Source organism: Bidens hawaiensis, unplaced genomic scaffold (genome assembly GCF_021521415.1).
Source record: "Bidens hawaiensis isolate Kalapana, Puna unplaced genomic scaffold, B.hawaiensis_p1.1 tig00019438_1, whole genome shotgun sequence".
NCBI classification, from domain to species: Eukaryota; Viridiplantae; Streptophyta; class Magnoliopsida; order Asterales; family Asteraceae; genus Bidens; species Bidens hawaiensis.
The window spans coordinates 284,046-308,238 of NW_027492950.1; the positions used below are offsets into that span (position 1 = coordinate 284,046).

Genomic DNA, 24,193 nt, shown 5'->3' on the forward strand with positions numbered 1-24,193 from the left:
TGAGTGCTAAGTATAACCTAATCGCACCCTATCTAATTAATTTATACATGCATTCTGACCCCCATCGATAATAAACAAAGCGGCCATATCAATTATGTGGAAAGGTAATAAACTCAGTGACTATATATAAGTATATGTTCCTAGTTTGTCAATTAAGCATCAATTTGCAATCTTTGATCCATACAAACAAACCATGGATCTTTCCCTTTTGCAAGAGAATTACACATTCATTCTTGAAACTTTTACCATGATATTAGTCCTCTATTGTTTATCATTCTTCTACAAAAGGAGCAAAACCATAAGTATTCCACCTGAAGCAAGTGGTGCATGGCCTATAATAGGCCATTTCAAAGTATTTAATGGTCCTGGTCTTCCCCATGTGACCTTATCATCCATGGCTGACCGCTATGGACCCATCTTCACTGTCCGGCTCGGCATTCATAAGGTCTTGGTGGTGAGTAATCGGGAGATAGTTAAGGACATCTTTACCACCCATGATGTGATTGTTTCTGGCCGACCAAGTTACACTGCTGCAAAGATTTTGGGACATAACGGTGCTTCCTTTTCATTCACTCCTTATGGTCCATATTGGGTTGGCATACGTAAAATCATCTCCCAAGAGTTGCTTTCTAATAGTCGGATCCAGAAGCTTAGGCATGTTCGAGAGTTTGAACTCAAAAGTGCGATTAAGAACATGCATGAGCTTTGGAGGGAGAAGAGAGATGGGCAAGGGAAAGTGTTGGTGGAAATGAAGAAATGGTTTGGGGAATTGAACATGAATACAATGCTTAAAGTGGTCGCTGGAAAACGGTACACTGGAGGTGACAATGAAGATGAGGGGGAGATGATGCATTGTCGGGAAGCGATAAAGAACTGGATTAAGTACATGTGGTTGTTTTTGGTGGCTGATGCTTTTCCTTTTCTAAGTTGGTTGGATTTTGGTGGTTATAAAAAGACAATGAATCGAGTTGCTACGGAATTCGGTTCCATAATTGGGCAATGGTTAGATGAGCATCGTCGGAAAAGATTATCGACTGGTGTTACTGAGATAAAAGACTTCATGGATGTGATGATCGAAGTAGTAGAAGACGATGATGTGGCGGGTTACAATGCTGACACCATCATTAAAGCCACATGTGAGGTATGTCACTAGAAAACGTTGATATTGATCCCAATGTTGTCCTTAAGTTCTGCTGCTAGACTGAGTTCAATATAAAAGGTTTGAGCCAGATTTCATTCCAATCGCGAACACACTCGGCTAAACGGGGTGCGTTTAGCTTAACCCATTAAAATTGTGTGTCTAACTGTCCGAGTGTGTTTTTATTTATTTTTTATATGTTGTAGGCTTAAATTACGACACTTTATGTTAATACTGTATAATTTTGTTTTTTGTTTGTTTGTTTGTTTGTTTGTTTTTGTTTTTTTTGTTGTTGTAAATTCATGTTTAAAAAAATTTAATATGCAAAATATTATAAAAAATAATAGTTTTGGGTTAAACATGTTGTGTTTGAATCAACCTGTGAAAATTATTGAGGTTGTTTGTATCGAGTTTGATCCTCTTACTCACCAATGCAACCCATTTGGCATCCTTCGGTTAGGCACAACCTAAAGACAAGTAAATGAATCAGATATCAAAAATCTGGTCTATCTCCAAGCCATAGTAAAAGAAACTTTGCGACTATATCCCACCACATCCCTAAACACTCCAAGAGTCTTTACGAAAGATTGCACCATAGCTGGCTACAATATTCCAAAAGGCACGTGGCTAGTAATCAACACGTGGAAACTCCATCGCGACCAGAAGATATGGTCAGACCCATGCGAATTCAGACCAGAGAGGTTTCTAACCGCAGACCATAAGGGCTTAGATGCGAAGTGAACAGATTTTGAGTTGATCCCTTTTGGGGTTGGGAGAAGGCGTTGTCCTGGAACTGGTTTGGCAAGTCCAACATTACACATGGTTTTAGCCACTTTGCTACAAAACTTTGACATGTTGACTCCCAATGATGCACTCGTTGATATGACCTCGTCTGCTGGACTGACAAACGGCAAGGCAACCCCACTTGAAGTACTAATTTCTCCACGCTTTGATGTAAAATAGATGCATGAACATGACATATGTTAAGTCAGTCTTGAATTTGATGTAAAATATTGCATTTGTTTAACATGTCGTATTGTATTGTTTAAAACTTTCCTTGTCACGTGTTGGAGCACCCATTTACTTAGGCAACTCTCTGTCATGTGTTTGAGCACACATTTTCTTAGTCAACTCCTTCAAATGCAAGGTATCCAAAAATACAAACCACATTTAACTCAGCAAATTCAATCTTGTAACAAAATCATAGAAAGAAAGATGGATGGAGGAGTAAATCACACAGATTGAGATCAGAGGTCAGGTCGTATTGTCATAGTCACTCGTCAAGTCGTTATGAGATCTGGATTGAAGGCTTAATTCTTGAAGTGATGCTGGGAAGTGGAATAGAGTAGTGGCGTCGCAATCATTATGGGGGATTAAAGCGAAGGAAATATTCGAGGATCTTACCGAGAGTTAGAGAAATGAAATCACAGAATTCATAAATTTCTATTTTCAAACTTTATTTAGTTATTGTTGTGTTTCCTACGTAAAATTATAATATTTGGAACTTTTTCTTAAATAGGAGTTCGATACCAATATAAATTGAATTCTAGATTTGGTGGGGTAAACGACGAGACACATATCACCATTGAAGGCCAAATGGTCTCGCAGGTAACAAAGTTCAAATATCTAGGTTCGTTTGTCTAGAGCGATGGGGAAATAGGTAGTGACGTAGCCCACCATGTACAAGTAGGGTGGTGTAAGTGGAGAACTATAGGAGTTTTGTGTGAGAGGAGATTCCCAGCCAAACTAAAGGTATGATTCCACAGGGTTGCAGTTAGACCTGCCTTGTTATACATAACAGATTGTTGGGCCATTAAGAAGACATATGCACGTAAGCTGAAGGTAGTAGAGATGAGAATGCTAAGGTGGATGTATGGGCACACTAGGTTGGACCAAATAAAAATGACATTATTCGGGAGAGACTAGGGGTGACTAGTATATCATAAAAGATAAGAGAGGGCAAATTGAGATGGTTTGGACATGTGAAGAAAAAACAACCTACGACTCTTGTGCGGTCCATAGAAAACATTATGGTAGATGTGATGAAGGGTAGAGGTAGACCCAAACTAATTTGGGATGAGATTATTAGACATGATTTGATAGATCTACACCTCTCTGAGGACATGGTCGAGGATAAGAATTCTTGAAGACATAGGATTAAGATTAAAGACTTCTATGGGCAGTGCGTAGTTTTTGGGTATAAACGTTTTTTAGGGCTTTTCTTTACCAATTTTGTTTAATGCCACTATGATTATTTTTTCATATACTCATATATATCCAAGTTTTCCTATTTCGTATTCGGTATTTCATATACTCATACACTAAATTTTCATATAGTTAGAGCTATTATCACTATTTTTATCTATCTATTTAGTACCATGACTATTATTATTATTATTTTATTTAGTTAGTTATTGTTCTGTTTTCCTAGATCGCTAGAGATATGGCGTTTAACTTTTTCTCTTTTAGACAGTCTGTTACATATAATTTTAGAGATAATGGTCTCTCTAGAAGCAATCTCACTATACTATTGGATAGATATACGGTTTGCCTATGTCCCACAATCCCAGACCCTGCTAATAATTTTGCTATTGGTGAATATTTTACTGGGTAAGATTGATTGATTTGATTTTTCATTATGTACAATCATCTTATATTATACACATGCGTTCAAAATAATTATGAGGTCGTCCGGGGCCTTCAATCCGGTCTGACATGTGACTCTGTAAGATGGCCGATTCGATGTCCAGTATAGGTTTGAAAACATTACTCAAAACAAATCAAGACTATTCTTACACATCGATCATGTCTTTTTTTTTTCATTGCATTCTCTCTTTCGTACTACTTTATGGACACCACCACCTGACCACAACCACCACCAATATCACCACCATTACTATCACCACCACCACCACATGACCACCATTGCAACCACCTCAACTACCACCTGACCACCATCACTACTACTACTACCCCCACCACCTGACCACCATCGCCCTAAAAACCGCTGCCACATTCATCGCCACCACCACTGTCATCGACGCCACCACCATCGTCATTTTCGCAACCACTAGTACCCTCGCACCCCTCCCCCCACACAATTGTTACCACCACCATAGTTGTTGCCTGACCATCCACCACCACCACTGATACCGTCACCATTAACATATTTTTGTTATGGTAATTTTCTTATTTTGAGTCAGAGGCAATTTTGTTATTTCTATTTCAGTTATATGTTTTTTTTGTGTCTACCAAACAACATAAAGTAATGTGATTTATTTCATTCTTATTGGTTAACTTAACATGACAATAGAATAATAATGATCCATTTCATTACATCGTCCATGTTATTCTTTCTTCCATTTCTTTTCGTTATCCATATCAAGCTTTATCTAAGGGTTTATGGTGAGTGAGAAGGGAGAAGTTGTAGAGTAATTGTGGATAGGATATAGCCATATAGGGTGTAGAGTATTGGGCGTGCTGGGAAAGGATAAACATAAACACCCTAACAGAGTAAGTATAACCTTTTAAATACCTTAACTTTTCTTCCTAGAGATATTAAGAATATTTTTGTAGAAATGAGTATTCTACATATGGGAATAAAGATGAGAAATTTTGTAGTCACAAAAAAAGCCGTTAAAAAAATCGTAACTTAAAATAATAATAGAAAACGAGAAAGATAAATAAAAAAAATGTTTTCCCCGTCTCTCTTGTTATAAAAAAATGTTGAGTAAAAAATGTCATTGTGTCTTTTTATTTATTATGTGTATTTTGTTTATTTCTTCATTAATTGTGTCTTTTTTTTCTTGACATTGTGTATTTTTATTTTGATATTGTGTTATATTACTCAATATTGTGTTATATTTTGTTCGACATCGTGTTACACTTGTAATATATTGTCTTTTTTATTTATAATTGTGTGTTTTTATTATTTTTGTAATTGTGTTTTTCTTCCTCGACGTTATGTCTTTTTTTGAACGAGAAAGACGTGAGAAACATTTTAGTTAGTTTGTTTTTTTTTTTTTCACTTTTTTCGTTCATAATTTATATCTTGAGTTGTGATTTTTCTATATATTAGCTAGTTTTCTTGATATTTTCTTTTAGGTTTTTAAACTATAAATTATTGACACTTCTTATTATTGTCTCTTTTCTCTATTTTAAGGTATACATTACAAAACGATTTTGCATGTATCCCTTAACTTGAGATCATCCTTTAACTTGAGATTTCAATCAATCATATTTTGGCAAGCCATCATCAAAGAATTGGCATGAAACATTTCAGCCAATCATATTTTGGCAACCAGTGGCGAAGCTTGGACGTGAACGCCGAGGGGGGGGGGGGGGGCTTACATTTTTGGTCGAAAAAAGGCAAATTTACACTACGCATAAAATATTTCAGATGAAAAACGGCTAAATTTACACTAACGTGCGAAAAAACAGGGGGGGGGGGGCGGGGCCACCCGTGGCCCTCATTATACTTCGCCTCTGTTGGCAACTGAACTATCAGTTTTGTCGGAATCTGTGATAATCGATGGATCCACATCCTTATTATGTGGTAACTAAACATCCACGTTATAACGATTCCTTAATGTCAAATAACGTGACTAAGTGTATATGCACCAATTTGCAATCTTACAATACAAACAAAGCAATAGTTGCCTCATGGATCTTTCCCCTTTGCAACAAAACTACACATTGATTCTTGCAACTTTTGCCACGATTCTAGTCATCTACTTATCATTCTTCTTTAAAAGTAATAAAACAACTACTAATCCACCTGAAGCAAGTGGTGCATGGCCTATAATAGGCCACTTCAAAGTTTTTAATGGTTCTGATCTTCCCCATGTCACCTTGTCATCCATGGCTGACCGCTATGGATCTATCTTCATCGTCCGGCTTGGCATACGTAAAGTCTTGGTAGTGAGTAATTGGGAGATAGTTAAGGATATCTTTACCACCCATGATGTGTTTGTTTCTGACCGTCCGGATTACATCGCTGCAAAGATTCTGGGACACAATGGCGCTTTTTTTTCATTCACTCCTTACGAAAAATCATCTCTCAAGAGTTGCTGTCTAATAGTCGGCTTGAGAAGCTTATTCATGTTCAAGTGTTTGAACTTGAAAAGTCGATTAAAAGCATGCATGAGCTTTGGAGGACGAAGAAAGACGGGCAAGGGAAAGTATTGGTGGAAATGAAGAAATGGTTTGGAGAATTAAATATGAATATCATGCTCAAAGTGGTCGCTAGTAAACGGTACACAGGAAGTGACACTGAAGATGATCAAGAGATGATGAATTATCGTGAAGTTATAAGTGAGTGGTTTCAGTACTTGGGGCAATTCGTGGTGTCTGACGCTCTTCCTTTTCTAGATTGGCTGGATTTGGGCGGATATAAAAACACAATGAAACGAGTTGCAAGGGACCTCGATTCATTGGTCGGAAAATGGTTAGAAGAACATCGGCAGAAAAGATCATCAAGAGATGCTATAGAAGTAAACGACATCATTGATGGGTTGATCCAAGTTGTGGAAGACGATGATGTAGCGGGTTACAATGCTGATACCATCATTAAAGTGACATCTGCGGTGCACCCTAATAAAAGAATTCGATATCTATTCGAATGTGGTTGTCATGATTTTCTCTAGGCATGACACTATTTAGTGTTTTGGCTAGACAGTATGACAACCCAATTTTCTTGATTATCAATTCTTTTTTTGTATTTATATGTGTTCTAATTACATGTTTTCAGACTCTTATTGCAGGTGGATCGGATACAACTACTGTCATGCTAACATGGACACTCTCGTTACTACTAAACAATCGCTATGCTTTGATAAAGGTTCAAGAAGAACTTGATACAAAAGTGGGAAAAGATAGACAAGTAAATGAATCAGATATAAAAAATTTGGTCTACCTCCAAGCTATTATAAAAGAAACTTTGCGACTATATCCAGCCATGTTCCTAAACGCTCCTAGAGTTTTTACAAAGGATTGCATCATAGCTGGCTACCACGTCCCAAAAGGCACGTGGCTTATAATCAACACATGGAAGCTCCACCGTGACCCAAGGATATGGTCGGACCCATGCGAGTTTAGACCAGAGAGGTTCCTATCCCAAGACCATATGGGTCTAGATGTGAAGGGAACGAATTTTGAGCTGATCCCTTTTGGGGTCGGGCGAAGGCGTTGTCCTGGAATTGGTTTGGCAGATCAAACATTACATATAGTTTTAGCCACTTTGCTACAAAAGTTTGATATGTCGACTCCAGATGGTGCACCCGTTGATATGAGCGCTATTGCAGGACTGACAAACGCCAAGACAACTCCGCTCGAAGTCCTAATTTCTCCACGCTATCACTGCATGCACATGAACACATATATATCACTGCATGCACATGAACACATATATCATGCACATGTTGAATTTGGTGTAAAATATTGGGCCTGGTATATTGTAGTATTTTGTACCTATTTTAAACAGCGTATATATGCAACATCATTTTGTACCGTTTTGAAACTATACAAGTAATGATGTAAGTTTCAGATTTCGCTACATAGTGTTAAGCATCCCCAATCCAATGATATAGTATATTATGACCACAATGAGTGGGGGATAATAAGTAGATGAAAATCTTTCACATCTTAAATGTCGTTTACAAAACGACTAATAGGTATAACTAGTTATGGACTTGATCAAATTCTTCAACGAAACACCATTTTTTCATCATTTCTTGTTGGGTGCAACATTTCAGCCTAAAAAAATACACAAACAACTCCTCTTCTTTTGTGTAGAATGTAATTAGTAGTTACACTCCTTGTTTTCTCTCAATGACATGTGCACCTTGAATTATTTTCTCGGAAGTCCGGCTAACTTTATGGACGAATGTTTACACCTGTCTCAACATCGGTATCCATATGATTTCATACACCACACCAGTCTTTCATACAACACATACTAAACACTGAGGCATACCTTTTAATCCAATTCCATCAAATTCCAATACCTTTGAAAACATCTCGTGAACCAAACGACCCCTAAGGCCCCAAGGTTTCTATTAATTTATTTAGAAGCCTACCCACAGATCCTGAAGTATATATTTTCATGGAACTAGCAAACATGGTCTTGCCATTTCTCACTTATCCTTGTTGACCAGGCTGGTTGCCAAGGTTACATACATTTGATTACAGTTTATTGTGCTTTTTTACTTTTCTTTTTTTTTCTCCAACTTTATCTACCGAAGTTCCAAGAAATAACTTGTTGCAGGTCGTTCTGATACCTAGGTGGAGTATGGAGCCTTGGCTCATGTTGCTGCAGAGCTCTGGCAGATTATGTCACTCCACATGGATCGAGTTACATGTGCATATAAGTTGTACATCAATATGATAACATTGGTGACACCAATTTGTTTGTTAATCATGTATTTTATCAACACACCAAACATCTTGATATTTATGTCCATTTTATTCAAGAGATGGTTTTAAATGGTCCACTTCGGGTTAGTTATGTTGGACTGTTGGTACCTGTTATCTAATTATAGATAAGAGAAAATTCCTAAACTAGGCATTTTAGACCAAGATGTTCCAATTCTAGCCCAAGACCAAAACAAATTCCCAAACTAGCCATATTATTTCGTCAGATTTGACTAAAACACTAACTGATCTGACTGAATTTGTAACCTATCATGACGCGCCATGTTGCCTGATGGTCTGTCGGATCCGACGATTTAAGATCTTGGACCGATTAGCCGGAAGAACCGTCGGAGGAGAAGACAGACGGCTCCAACGGAAACAATGTCTGAACAATCGAATCCGATTGTTTAATTTGTCCGACGAATCCAAGATTTTCAATTCGGGGGTTTTTGATTTTGTGTTCTAGAGTGAAATTGAACACTATGTTGTGTTCTTCTCGACAAACTAAGCGATTTGCACTATTATTTGCTTGATTTTGTGAAAAAATAAGAAAGATAGAGACGGATGTTGGTTATAAAGGTTTAGGATTTGAGACGTAGAAGAAGAATTCAGTCGGACCAACTAAAATTCAGTCGGATAAAAAATTGTTTTAGTCGAATCCGACGGAATTTTTTTGCTAGCTACTTTGGATATTTTGTTTGATTTTGGGATATTTGTGAAAAACAATGATATAAAATAGTTATTTTAAGAAATTGCCCTCCATGATATAAAGGACTCCCAACTTACTCACTTTAACTCTCTCGGATCCAAACTGTATATCTTACAGCTATGCATCTTGCGACAGATTGTTGAGCTTGTGAGTTGTGACACAATTTTCAGGATAATAATGTACAATAAATTATTGAATTGAAGATACTATTTAATATTTATTATTAGTATATATTTCAAATGTTATCTTGAATTATCATTAGATTATCATATTATTTGAAATGATTATCATATTATATATATTAAATAATAGATATAGGCAGCCATTATTAGAACTTATATGTATTATTTTAGATATTTGTTGGATGTGTTGCGCACAATGGGGATACCAGGTGCTTTTCGTTGATACACCAAAATACCAAATAGTTGTGCAATACGAGATTTATTATTTTTGCAAGAGTATTTTTATCAAATCAATGTTACGGGATTGTTCAAAAAGCTCGTGGCTCGCTCGATAAAAACCTAAATAAAACTAGCTAAAAAGACTTTATTTGAAACAGCCTGAGCTGAGTTGGCTCATTTTTTTGTAACCCAGCCAATCTCGTCCCAAACTTGGCTCAGGTCATGGCTCGGCTCGTTGGCTCAATCTTAGGCTCGTTTAACTTCAAAATCAAGCTCGAGCCTAGCTGAGCTGCCTCATTTAATTTCGAGCTCGAGCTTGAACCCACCCTGGCTAGACTCAGGCTTGACTCGTGAGTAGTATGCAACGATGTAAACGTGTGCAAGTTTTTAATTCTAACATTATCTTTTTAATCACCGTCATTAGCATTATCAAAGACGTCATATTTTTTACTTTTCTTTTAGTTCTCCTTTCCCGTCACTATTTAATCTTCCTAAAAGAAACTTAAGATATTCTTTAAGATTTTGTTAAAAATATCATTAACACGAATACATATTTAAGAGAAGTTCGGAAAACGGAATTGAGTTATTTGAATACAAATTCTCTGGTATGATATATACGCTATTGTTTAGTCGATTCAGAAGACTAAAACTCAATCATGTACTTGAAAATATTCCAGGTTAAACGTTGGATCGTTAATAGGCAGGACTTGCTTTAAGAGGGAGTAAACTCAAGCTACGGCTTTAGGTCCCCACTTAGATATGTCATACAAGTTAGACCAATGTCAGACAAAAAACATACAAAATGATTATTGATCATTAAGTTATTCGAAAAGACAAACATATTTGTGGTTAGTTATTCTATGAAGTTGCAACCCGCAAACATGATCCTTGATAGCTAAGTAATACCTAACCATAAACACAGCTGCCCTGTCAATTCTGGTATATATACAACCTTATTATATACCTAGAAAATTAAATAAAATTAATGACTATAAATGTATGGCACAATTTGTCAACAAAACACCAATTTGCAATCTTTGTCAACAAAACACCAATTTGCAATCCTTTAATACAAACAAATTAACCAATAGTTGTCTTATGGATCTTTCCCATCTGCTAGAGAATTACACACTCATTCTTGAAACCATTGCCATTAGTGTAGTCATCTATTGCTTATCATTCTTGTACAAAACAACTACCACTCCACCTGAAGCAAGTGGTGCATGGCCTATAATAGGCCATTTCAATGTATTTAATGGTCCTGATCTTCCCCATGTGACCTTGGCATCCATGGCTGATCGATACGGACCCATCTTCAACATCCGGCTTGGCGTTCGTAAGGTCTTGGTGGTGAGTAATCAGGAGATAGTTAAGGACATCTTTAGCACCCATGATGTAAGTGTTTCTGACCGTCCAAATTACATAGCTGCAAATATTTTGGGACGAAAAGGTGCTTCTTTTTCATTCACTCCTTATGGTCCATATTGGCGTGGAATACGTAAAATCATCTCCCAAGAGTTGCTGTCTAATAGTCGGCTCGACAAGCTTAAGCATGTTCAAGTGTTTGAACTAGAAAAGTCGATTAAAAACATGCATGAGCTTTGGAAGGAGAAGAAAGATGAGCAAGGGAAAGTGTTGGTGGAAATGAAAAATTGGTTTGGGGAATTGAATATGAATACGATGCTTAAAGTGGTAGCTGGAAAACGGTACACCGGAGGTGACGGTGAAGATGAGGAGGAGATGATGAGATGTCGTGAAGTGATAAAGGAGTGGTTTAAGTACTTTGGACAGTTTTTGGTTGCTGACGCTCTTCCTTTTCTAGATTGCTTTGATTTAGGCGGATATAAGAAGACAATCAAGCAAGTTGCTTTGCAACTCGATTCGATGGTTGGGAAATGGTTAGAAGAGCATCACCGGAAAAGATCTTCCGGAGATGCTTCTGAGGTAAAAGACTTCATGGATGTGATGATCCAAGTAGTAGAAGACGATGATGTAGCGGGTTACAATGCCGATACCATTATTAAAGCCACATGTGAGGTGCGTCCCACTAGAAAACTTTTATATCTAACCAAATGTGGTTGTCATGACTGAATTTTTTGGATTTATATATGGTTTAAATATATGCATAGTAAGTAAATGTTTCTAGGCATTATCTAAATTTTATACACAAAATAGAGAGATCTCTACCAGACTACCACGGGTATCGAATTCATGTATTGAAGTTCGATGGTGTGACAAGTAACACTTAGCGAGTTCGCTTGCATGTAAACTCTAATATGGTAGACAGAGTTCACTCATATGACAAGCAAACTCAAAATATCTTTGTTAGCTTTTGCATGCGTTAGCAAGTAGCAAACAAACAAAAAACATACCTACTAATATTCCTTTAGAAAGTCGGTTCTTAAAAGAATATATGAGGCAAAACTTACCTCTATCACAACTCATTTTTACAGTATATAAATATGAATGGCATAAAACATATAATAGAGGTAACTAACTATGATAAAAGGCGAACAAAAGAGTAGAGCAAGCCAATATGTCAAGATCAAGATAAGATAAATCCATACGCCAAGATAAAGGGCATGACTTCGCAAGTAGTTTCAAACATTCCAGAATCACTTGGCCTATCTCCAAACCACTTAGATTGAAATCTAAGAAAAAAAAGAAAATTTTAGACGTGCAGTTATTAACGGGTTTGGCTAGACATAATCAAAACACAATTTTCTTGATTTTATATACTTTTTATTTTGTATATGCGTTTTTTTTTAGACCCTTATTGCTGGTGGCGCGGATACAATCTCTGGTATGCTAACATGGACACTCTCATTGCTACTAAACAATCGTTATGCTCTTCGAAAGGCTCAAGAAGAACTTGACACACAAGTGGGTAAAGAAAGACGAGTAAATCAATCAGATATTAAAATTTTGGTCTACCTCCAAGCTATAGTAAAAGAAACTTTGCGACTATATCCGGCCACATTCATAAACGCTCCTAGAGCCTTTACGAAAGATTGCACCATAGCTGGCTACCATGTCCGAAAAGGCACATGGCTATTAATCAACACGTGGAAGCTCCATCGTGATCCAAAGATATGGTCGGACCCATGCGAGTTTAGACCAGAGAGGTTCCTATCACGAAACCATATTGGCCTAGATGTACTGGGTTCAAATTTTGAGTTGATTCCTTTTGGGGTTGGGAGAAGGCATTGTCCTGGGATTGGTTTGGCAGGCCAAACGTTACATATGGTTTTAGCCACTTTGCTACAAAACTTTGACATTTCGACTCCAAACTGTGCGCCTGTAGATATGAGCCCGTCCGCGGGACTAACAAACGGCAAGGCAACTCCGCTTCAAGTCCTAGTTTCTCCACGCGTGCATGCACTAATAAACCTATAAAGGCAATGAAGGGTTTGAATATTAATTGGTGTGAAATATTGTGCCTTCTTTATCATGTCGTTTTTATTAGTTCAATACTGCATACGTAAATCGTACCAATTGTAATGTTATAAACCAATATACAGATTTCATGTAATAATGCTAGTTTGAGGCCATGCTACTTAGTGTTAAGCTTTCTGAAACCAAGGGAGTCCGTTGACCCTGCAACAAGCAAAAATTTCATTGGTATGGATATCCGATGAAGTTAAATTTGTGTGGTTGGATCCTTCAAATTGTTGTGGTTAAGGTGATTATCACAAACAGACAAGAGTGAAAATAGAGAAAAGAGAATGGGACCTTTTCTGGAAATTTAGGCGGTAGCCGGTGGAAGTTACAGTCCGGGAGTCGTGAAATGAAGAAGAAAAGATATGTGTATTTTTTTAAATAACTACTTTCAAAACTACAAAAGCAAGAATTTAAAGATAAGTTGCTTAAAGAGAAAAATCTTAGAATAGTCATTTTTTTTATCAAGCGTTTTCAATTCCAACTCAAGATCGAAACTAATTCTCAAAATAGTTAGATTATTCTGATGGATCCGACGGAAACCATTCCTGATCCGACGGAGTATTTAGCTTATACTAACGCGCCACGTAGCATGCTTTTCTGTTGGAACCGGCGTTTTAAGGTTTTGGCCGACCGATTAGCCAGACGATCCGTCGGAGAAAAAGACAGTCGGATCTTACAGTTCTGTTCATGCTTCCGTCGGATCCGACTGTTTAATTTGTCCGACAAACCCTAGATTTTTCAATTTGGGGTTTTTGATTTTGAGTTCTAGAGTGAAATTGAACACTAGGTTGTGTTCTCCTCGAAAAACTAAGTGATTTGCAATATTTATTTGATTGATTTTGTCAAGAAATAAGAAATATGGAGATGGAGGTTGGTTATAGAGGTTTAAGGTTTAAGAGGTAAAAGATGAAGAATTCAGTTGGACCCACTAAAATTCAGTCGGAATTGACGGAATTTTAGGAAATTCCGTCGAATCCATTAAAATGTTGATATGTGGCGCGATTTTAAAGGTTCAACAATTCTGTCGGACGGCGTTAAAAATCAGTTAGATCCGAAGGAAAAAATTGGCTATTTTGGGGAATTTTTGTAAACCTATGCTATTTTTGGAATAAATTAGTCAAGTATGGCTATTTTGGAAAATTTCCCTTTTTTAAAATTGTTTTGTACTAGACCGACCCGTATAACGAAATAAGCGCAAGACTAAAATAATCGATCTATATACACAGACTTCAAACTAATGAATTACGGCTCACCTTACCCCCCCCTAATTCATTAGTCCTTCAATCTTCAGATCTTTGCATCTTCATCCACCACACGATCTCGTCGTCTTTGTCTTGATCTTCATCTTCAACAACCGAGCTTTTCTTGGACACACTTTCCTTGCTAATCTACCAATCTTTGACGTAGAATGGACCGAAAACATGAGGAACATCACGAACGACACTAACACTCCGCCTCTTCATTTTTGTTTTGGTCCTCCACTCCTTTCTCAACCGATACACTTTCAATTTTGAGTAGTTCGACACCATCTTTCTTGACGATGTGTTAAATGTGATCTACGAAAATTAACTTAAAGCACAATGAGTAATAAACCCAAAAAACCCTAACCTAGCTAGACCACTAATGACATGAAAGTGTACCTATATATAGATTGTAATATAGCTAAAGGAAATCTTGGTTATCTAACCCTAGACACATTATCGAGAACGAAACTAATATAGATAGGAATGGGTCGTGGCGTTTGGAAAAAGGGATGGTTATCCCATAACTATTTAAAACGTTTATGATAACCATTGACAAACAACCATTCCTATAAGCAAGGAATCAATCCATCCATCCTCCATATAACCAACTTATAATCGGCTATGTTCTTTGGCCCATGGCACAAATAAACGTTCACGACCTATCTCGACCCATCCCTAAACTCTTGTAACTGTCCTAATCCATTTTTCAACTATTTTTTTTTCATTTAGTTAAAAACTAAATTATTTTAAATTAAAAAACATAAATATAAAATAAATTAAAGTAACATTAAAATAATATTTATTAAAAATAAACAACTAAAAATCATTAAACATAATGTTAAAATGCTAAATTAACCAAACAAAAAACTAATCCTTGACTTCAGATATGCCAGGATCGGAGTCGTATTAAGCGAGAATAGGAGTAGGAGCATGAGCCGGAACCGGAGCCAACTCCTCCCAATAATCCCCCTAATAAATTGGGAATGACTTTTTAAAACATCCCACACCTCGAGCTAGGTTAAAATAACCCATGTGAGTGACAAAGCCTCGGTAGTCACAATGCGCTTGTACATACTCATCTTCTCCAGCCATCACGGCAAGCGCCCATAGGTATAATCAATGGAATTGACCAACCTTTTTTTAAGGTCACGTCACTTTGAGTTGATTTGGTGGATGATACGATCAACGGTACCTCCAAATTGAACATATATTGATTCAACCATAAGCCAAAATTGGGCTTCCAATCTAATGTTGTCGACGATATGCATCCAAGCATTCGACAAAGCAAACTCGTCGTCGTAGCTCCACATCGACGCTCCAACTCTCGAAGGCATTTTCTGGGGTTGTGAGATTTGATTATTGAAAAAATTTGAATGAAAGGGATTTGAAATGAATGAGTGATTTAAAATAATGTATAAAATATTTCAATATTCTTAAGGAAGAAATAATTTATTTATTTTAAATCTTATTGTTTTATGACGATAATATTTCATCAATCCCATTAAAAGTGTCTATATTTTCTTTTTTGTTTGTCCCAATACAAATGTTCACTTTCAAAATTTATTAGCCAATTTTCAATTGGACTCTTAAGCACACACAACTAACGTTAATAAACAATATTTATGAACCCAATTTTCAAGAGCATTATTGTCATTTGGTAAATAGAAAAAATAATCATTTAATCTATCTTAAAATTTGTGTTTTTCAAATATGACACTTTTAATGGAACGGATGTAGTATTATCGTTGGACACACACATCATCGATAAGGTGGGAGTCCCTGCATCAAGATGGTTTTTTATCAATACCTAAATAGACTGGACGGTGTCCCTGCACATTCCAAGCTAGCGACACCGATGCCGTCCTGATCCCCACTCCCACCGCCCTAATACCTAACTAATAATATATTAGATAAATAACGTGTTTTTCCGTATGTCAAATTAATGTGAATTGTATCATTTTTTATTCATACGATTAGTATCTTCCAAATTAACATCTTTAAAATATATATTATTTTGGATCGATTTTGTGTGGATTTTGGGTACTCCTTCAAGTCATCTGATATATAATATATAAAATACTTACCTGAAGATTTGAATAATCAATAATCAATAATCAACTCAACGACTATAAACAGTATCCTCACATGTTTATCATTAAATTAACCAATTTGCATAATACAATGCATGCAAACCAATAGTTATAGTTGCCTCAACGACTATAAATAGCATGCTCACATTTTGTCAATAAATCACCAAATTGCAATCTTTCAATACAAACAAAATAATAGTTGACTCATGAATCTTTTCCACATAATGCTAGAGAATTACACATTCATTCTTGAAACTCTTGCTATAATATTAGTCATTTACTTCTTGTAGGGGTATGGTACTAAACCCGGTTTTACGACCCTAAATTTATTATGTTTGGCTTATTTTATTATATGGACTAATACAATGTTATTGGGCTGAAGGGGTTTTGTGGAGGTAACCCTAACTGGGCTAGGCCCATTAGGGTACCATGATGGTGGCCATGAGGCTCCCTATATAAGGAGGTCTCCACCTCCTTATCAATGGTTGGTCATGTAACACCCCGACCAAAGGCGGATTATACATCGGGGCGCCACATATTGTTTCATTACTCGTGACACTATTGGTGTCAATATTTATTAATACACATTTTATCGCGCACGCGCAGCGGGGAAAATAAAGAACATAAATCAAACATAAGTCAATATATTATAAATTATAACATTCAAACAATATTAACTTGTCTTGATACATTTTAATTCTAGGTCCAAAAGTAAAAACGTCCTACGTGTCCACAAGCTCCAAAACAGCTACTGCAAACCTGAACATGTGTTAAAATAAACGTCAAACACTTGCGTGTTGGTGAGAAATCAAGTTTAATACAATACATAGATAACAATAAATCTGCGCGCAACATGTGTATGTCTGGTTTTCAACAAGGGTGTAATCTGATCGGGACCAACTCTAAGAGACAAGACTGCCAGTGCTCACAATTGAGCTCACAAACAAGACTAACTGTGCAAGTGTAACAAAAGAGAAAATCATAAACGAATGTTCTCCCGTGTTCATCTAATGGTACCATGAAAACTGCGGAATAGACCGACAAGACGGTTAATGATCCACACATACAAATAAACAGCCAAGTCTACGTCCTCAACACATGGGATACTGCGCGACTAAAGTTCATAAACAGTTTAAGACTCAAGTTTTGTATGAACACATGAACATCCCAAAGCATTTAAAATAAAAAGGGATTAGATACGAGATAACTCACTTGATAACGATGCGGTGAAAGATATGCAAGAATCAACTCTTAAACAAGCAAAGTTAACCTATAATTAAGATTATTGTTTTAATGATTTGTTTTAAGTCTTGATTATAAGTTAGCATAATTAAATAAGTAAACTATTATATATATATATTACCGGAAAAGCAGGGCAGAACAGGGAGGAAGACGGAGGCAGAGAGGGAGGCGGCAGAGAGAGCAAGGAGGAGGACAGGAGAGATTAAGTGTTTTGTGTGTGTAGTGTTAGGAAAATAATACTATTATTTATAGAGAAAACCCTAGGAGACACAAACCCTAGAAAAGGGGAAAAGATCTCAAAAAGTAAAAGAAAAGATATCAACGGTAAAAAGTTCTGAAAAGTAAAGATATCAAAAGATATGGCAGCTGCAGGGGGCAAGATAAAGCTGACAGGGAACAGTAAAAAGCATGGGCGGATCAGATAAAGGTACTGGTCAAGCATGGCAAAAGCAGATCTCAAAAGATTATGTCAGTCACTTTATCTGTCAACCAATGGGGTTGGTGCGCATGCTGCGCCGAAAGTAACTGTTCAGACATTAGATGGGTTAGGTCAACGGCTCAAAAGATAAGACAACACAAAAGCAAACGGCTAGATTTAAACAGAAGATACAAGGGTTAAGCGCGGGAAGGCTGAGTGCGCGAGCGCGAAGGCTGGCACAACAATCCTTAGCGCACTGCGGGAAGAATCACATCCTTAGCGTGCTGCGTGAACTAGAATTCTAAGCGCATCGCGGGAAGAACATACATTCTTAGCGCGCTGCGAGAAGAGTTCTCTTCACGCATCGCAGGAACAAGATGTCTTCACGCAGGCTTCCATGTAAGGAGTCTGGCGCGTGGAGCTGCAGACATCCTTAGGCGGGAAGAACCAAAGGACAAGCAAAGAGTTGAGGGAAACAAGGCTTAAGGGCGGGACGGCGACAAGAGGGAAAAGAAGGCGGAATGAGAGAAGGAAGAGGGAGGGGACGGCGGAAAGAAAGAGAGAGAAAAAGGCGGGAAGGAAATATATATTTTTATTATTAAAAGTAAAATATAAGTATAAATAAATACTAAATCACAAAAGAAAGAGATCGGATAAGAGAAACGGGTACCTGGGTCGGGTCGGATCGGGCAGATGTCACAGTCTCCCCTACTTTAAGAAATTTCGTCCCGAAATTTATCTCGAAGTAGGTTGCGCAGAGAACAGGTGCGGGTACTTGATCTTCATTTGATCTTCCCTTTCCCATGTAAACTCGGCTCCGCGCTTGGACTCCCAACGAACTTTCACGATAGGGATACGACTGCGCTTGGTTTGCTTAACCTCGCGATCCATAATCTCAACAGGCTTCTCAACGAAATGCATAGATTCATCAACTTGAACTTCATCGAGTGGGATGTGAAGGTTCTCGTCAGCTAAACACTTCTTGAGATTGGAAACATGGAACGTTGGATGCACATTACTGAGCGCGAGCGGCAGGTCAAGTCTGTAGGCAACTTTTCCCACACGCGCGAGAATCTTGAATGGACCAACATAACGAGGAGCAAGCTTACCCTTCTTCCCAAAGCGGACAACACCTTTCCAGGGCGACACTTTGAGGAGAACAAGATCACCAACTTGAAATTCGAGAGGCTTTCGTCTACGATCTGCGTAACTCTTCTGTCGGCTTCTGGCAGTCAGCAGATGATCACGGATCTTGGCGATTTTATCGGTTGTCTCTTGAACAAGTTCGGGTCCTGTGATTTGAGCTTCACCCACTTCGCTCCAACAAATCGGGGAGCGGCACTTACGACCGTAAAGTGCTTCAAATGGGGCCATACCGATACTGGAATGATAGCTGTTGTTATAAGAAAACTCGATCAAAGGCAGGTGTGAATCCCAATTACCTCCAAAATCAAGAACACAAGATCGGAGCATATCCTCAAGAGTTTGAATAGTTCGCTCAGACTGACCGTCAGTCTGAGGATGATATGCCGTACTCATGTCCAAGCGAGTTCCTAGTGCAGATTGGAGAGATTTCCAAAAGCGAGATATAAAACGGCCATCGCGATCGGATATGATGCTCAAAGGAGTACCATGGCGGCAGACAATTTCCTTGACATAAAGCTGCGCGAGTTGCTCAACACGGTAGTTTTCACGAATGGGCAGAAAGTGAGCAGACTTAGTCAAACGATCCACTATTACCCAAATGCTATCATGTTTGCTTGCTGTCAAAGGTAACTTGGTAATAAAGTCCATCGCTACACATTCCCATTTCCACGTAGGAATTTCAGGTTGCTCGAGCAAACCAGATGGGCGTTGGTGTTCAGCTTTCACTTTAGAACAAGTCAGACATTTAGCTACGAACACAGCAATATCCTTTTTCATACCGGGCCACCAATAAGTAATGCGCAAATCCTTGTACATCTTATCAGCGCCAGGATGAATAGAATACCGAGATTTGTGCGCTTCACTCAGGATATCAGCGCGAAGATTCTCATCAAAGGGAATCCAGATGCGATTGAGATAGCAGAGAATTCCACTCAGATTAGGGACAAAGAGTGCTTCCGCGCCACACGCTAACTCGGCGCGAAGGCTACCATTACTGATGGATGCGCGCTGCGCGTCACGAATACGCGATTCAAGGTTGCTTTGAATCGGCGCGAAGTGAAGCTGGGTGCGCGGCAAGATACAGTTAAGTTGGCAGGGTTTTCGGCTGAGCGCATCGGCTACCACATTAGCCTTACCAGGATGATACCGGATCTCACAATCGTAATCGCTGATGAGTTCGTTCCATCGGCGTTGCCTCATGTTAAGTTCCTTTTGATCAAAGATATGCTGAAGGCTTTTATGGTCAGTGTAAAGGATACACTTAGTACCATAAAGGTAGTGTCTCCAGATCTTCAAGGCAAAAACAACTGCACCAAGCTCGAGGTCGTGAGTTGTATAATTCCTTTCATGAACCTTGAGTTGCCTTGATGCGTAAGCGATAACCTTGCCTCGTTGCATAAGAACACAACCGAGACCTTGGTTGGATGCATCGCAATACACGACAAAATCATCATTACCCTCAGGTAGCGCAAGAACAGGAGCTTCACACAACAAACGCTTGAGCGTTAGAAAGGCTTCTTCTTGCTTCGAGCCCCAAATATACGGTTTGCTTTTGTGCGTCAGAGCTGTTAAAGGCAAGGCGATCTTCGAGAAGTTCGAAATAAAGCGCCGGTAATAACCAGCTAAGCCTAGAAAGGAACGGATCTCAGAAGGAGAGGATGGCGTAATCCAGTTCTTGATTGCTTCAATCTTGGATGGGTCGACATGAATACCCATCTTGTTTACAACATGACCAAGAAACTGTACTTCATCAGACCAGAATTCACACTTGGAAAGCTTAGCAAAGAGCTGCTCAGCTCTAAGCTTTTGCAATACCAATCGGAGATGTTGCTCATGCTCGGCCTTGGTCTTAGAATACACCAGAACATCATCGATAAACACGATCACGAATTTATCCAAGAAAGGCCTACACACCCGATTCATTAGATCCATGAAAACGGCGGGTGCGTTGGTTAGACCGAAGGACATGACCAAGAATTCAAAATGGCCATAACGAGTTCGAAAAGCAGTCTTCGGAACATCTTCATCGCGGATGCGCAACTGGTGATAGCCAGAGCGGAGATCAATCTTCGAGAAACAAGAGGCACCTTGGAGTTGATCAAAGAGGTCGTCAATACGCGGTAAGGGATACCGGTTTTTAATGGTGAGTTTGTTCAACTCGCGGTAATCAATACACATGCGAAACGATCCATCTTTCTTTTTAACGAACAACACCGGAGCACCCCAGGGCGAAGAGCTAGGGCGGATGAATCCTTTAGCAGTCAACTCTTGAAGTTGGCTGGCCAATTCTTGCATCTCAGCGGGTGCAAGACGATAAGGAGATTTAGCCACGGGGGAAGCACCAGGGACAAGATCAATACGGAACTCGACTTCACGAGCGGGAGGGATACCAGGAAGATCATCAGGAAAAACTTCAGGGAAATCACGCACAACAGGGATATCGCGAAGCTTCTTCTCTTCAACAGGTTTAACCACATGGGCTAGAAATGCAATACACTTCTTCCGCATGAGTCTTTGGGCTTCGGCGCAAGACATAAGTTTAAGACCACTGGAGGGTTTTTCGCCGTAGATGTGAAGATCACCATTTTCTCGAGGTATGCGAATCATCTTCTTGGCGCAAATAACTTCGGCGCGATTATGCGTAAGCCAGTCCATACCAATGATAACATCAAAGCTTCCAAGAGGCATAGGGATGAGGTCAATCAGAAAATCGTTTTCGTTAAGGTTAAGCGTGCAATCTTTAATCACCGAGTTAATTAAAACAGTTTCACCGTTAGCCAATTCAACTGAAAAATCTTCTTTTAAGTTATCGCGCGGTCGCGCAAGCTTCTGCTCGAAGGCGCGAGAAATAAAACTTCGATCGGCGCCAGTATCAAAAAGTATAGAAGCATAAAATCCGTTAAGCAAAAATGTACCATTAACTACGTCATTATTCGCTTGCGCTTGGTGCGCGGTTATGTTAAAAGCTCGTCCACGCGTCACTTGGTTCGAAATCTGGTTCACCGGATTCGCTTGCGTAATCTGAACTTGTAGTCTTGGGCACGCGTTCCGGAAATGACTGGGATCACCGCAGTTAAAGCACGATCTGGGTCGTGGGTTTTGGTAGGTTGGTTGTGGGTTCTGCGGGTAGACTGGTGGTGTTGGCGCAATTGGATTGGCGGGAAGGACTCTACAGTTTTCAGCAGTGTGACCAGTACGGCCACATCGGGTACAAAGTCGACACGGGGTTTGGGTTGGGTGGTGAAATCTACAGGTTGGGCAAAAGGGATGGTTTCCTGTGTAAGGTTTCTTAGGAGGCGGGGCAGGGAGTGCTCGATTGGTTAAGGCATAGTTATGGACTGCAGGAGGTGCTGGGTAGGTTGACAGTGGGTTAGGCGCGTAAACTGGGGGTTGGTAAACGGGTTGCTGGACAATGGGCGGGTTGGTAAGCGCATAGGCCTTGCGCCTGCGCTTGAGGTTGTTACGGTTTGAGGGTTCTGGTTTGGTTTCTGCGGGTTCAGGGACAGTTTTGGTGGTTTTGGTCTTCTCAGTTCCCCGCAGGAACAGAGTTCCTGCTCTGACATGGTTGTCGCTGAGCACAGCGGCCAACTCAATGGCGTCAGAGAGGGTAACTGGGTTTCTGGCCCATACAGAATCTTGAATTTCCATGGGGAGACCCCCAAGGAATTTCTCGATTGCTCGGCGTGAAGGGGTAACAAGGTGAGGGACCAGCAGGCTTAGTTCATGGAAGCGCGTCGCGTACTCGCGCGCTTCGCCGCTGTATTGCTTCAAGTTCCAGAATTCTTCCTCCAGGCGCTTAACTTCGTTGGGAGGGCAGAATTCTCGCGTAAGAATTTCCTTGAATTCCTCCCATGTCATGCTAGAAGCAGCCTCTGCGCCACGCGCATGAGCTACTCCATTCCACCATGTAAGCGCTCTGGATTCCAGGACACTGGAAGCATATAGGGTTCGTCTGTCTGAGGGGCATTGGGTGTGGAGGAAAGTGTTTTCAATCTTCTCAAGCCATTGGAGCATCACGGTGGCTCCTTCAAGACCTGTGAACTTCGGAGGGTTACCCGCATTAAAGGACTTAATGTTATAACTCGAGGTGTTGGTATTGTTTTGGCTCAAAGCTTGGGCTATTGCGGCGGCCATTTCCTGGGAACGTTGCTGTCTACGCATGCGCGAGGCTTCTCTTCTCTGAAATCGGCGAGATAGCGGAGGCATTCTATAAAAATGTTAATTTTAGTTAATATCTTGGTTTTTATCGCAAAGTTTTAATCTTATAAAGCTTGGTTTCACGGAGTTAGATGCTATCAAAAGTTAAAGTAGATTAAATGACCCTAAATGCAGACTTAATAAAGGTAACAAATTCGAATCAGAAATCGACAATTCATGTATCACCATGACTTTCCGAATTCCTAATTTAAAATATACGAGTAAACGAGTATTGGAGATTGACGATTCATGTATCACCATGACTTTCCAATCTTCAATATAAAATATACAAGAAAATGAGTATTGGAGGTTGACAATTCATGTATCACCATGACTTTTCAAGTCTCCAACCTCAGAACATAATCGTAAATGGAAATTGAAAATCAACTATTCATGTATCACCATGACTTTTCGGATTTTCAATCCCAACAAACGAATATGTAAGTAAAATCAATAAAAATCGAAATTCAACAAAAATCGAAATATCGCGGAATAAAACATAAAATCATATACTGCGCAAGCGCGAGCATATTCATAAATAACGAGTAATTAACAATAAGCGCGCAAACATGAGATTTCTCTCATGCGCGAGAAGGGACTCTTAGGTATTCTAGGCCGTTACGTCTAACCACCTATCCTAAAGTCAACGAGCTCTGATACCAATCTGTAACACCCCGACCAAAGGCGGATTATACATCGGGGCGCCACATATTGTTTCATTACTCGTGACACTATTGGTGTCAATATTTATTAATAC

At 39.1% G+C, this 24,193-nt stretch overlaps 1 protein-coding gene and 2 pseudogenes across 2 annotated transcripts; all 3 read left to right on the forward strand.

The window, feature by feature from the left end:
• On the forward strand, positions 1–2,176 carry LOC143558339 (cytochrome P450 CYP82D47-like; annotated as a pseudogene).
• A 3,456-nt stretch (positions 2,177–5,632) lies between these two features.
• LOC143558343 (cytochrome P450 CYP82D47 pseudogene) lies at positions 5,633–7,667 on the forward strand (annotated as a pseudogene). Its single transcript, XR_013139725.1, has 2 exons — positions 5,633–6,723; positions 6,888–7,667. The product of XR_013139725.1 is annotated as a cytochrome P450 CYP82D47 pseudogene (transcript).
• A 2,466-nt stretch (positions 7,668–10,133) lies between these two features.
• On the forward strand, positions 10,134–13,054 carry LOC143558335 (cytochrome P450 CYP82D47-like). Its single transcript, XM_077047185.1, has 2 exons — positions 10,134–11,695; positions 12,428–13,054. The coding sequence occupies exons 1-2, from the start codon at positions 10,658–10,660 to the stop codon at positions 13,052–13,054; spliced, it is 1,665 nt and encodes a 554-aa protein (XP_076903300.1). The 5' UTR covers positions 10,134–10,657.
• Positions 13,055–24,193: the final 11,139 nt, after the last annotated feature.

Coding starts and splice junctions, on each gene's coding strand:
- LOC143558335 (XM_077047185.1), top strand. CDS start 10,658: ATGGCACAATTTGTCAACAAAACACCAATTTGCAATCTTTGTCAACAA. Junction 11,696..12,427: donor TTATTAAAGCCACATGTGAG/GTGCGTCCCACT, acceptor GTTTTTTTTTAG/ACCCTTATTGCTGGTGGCGC.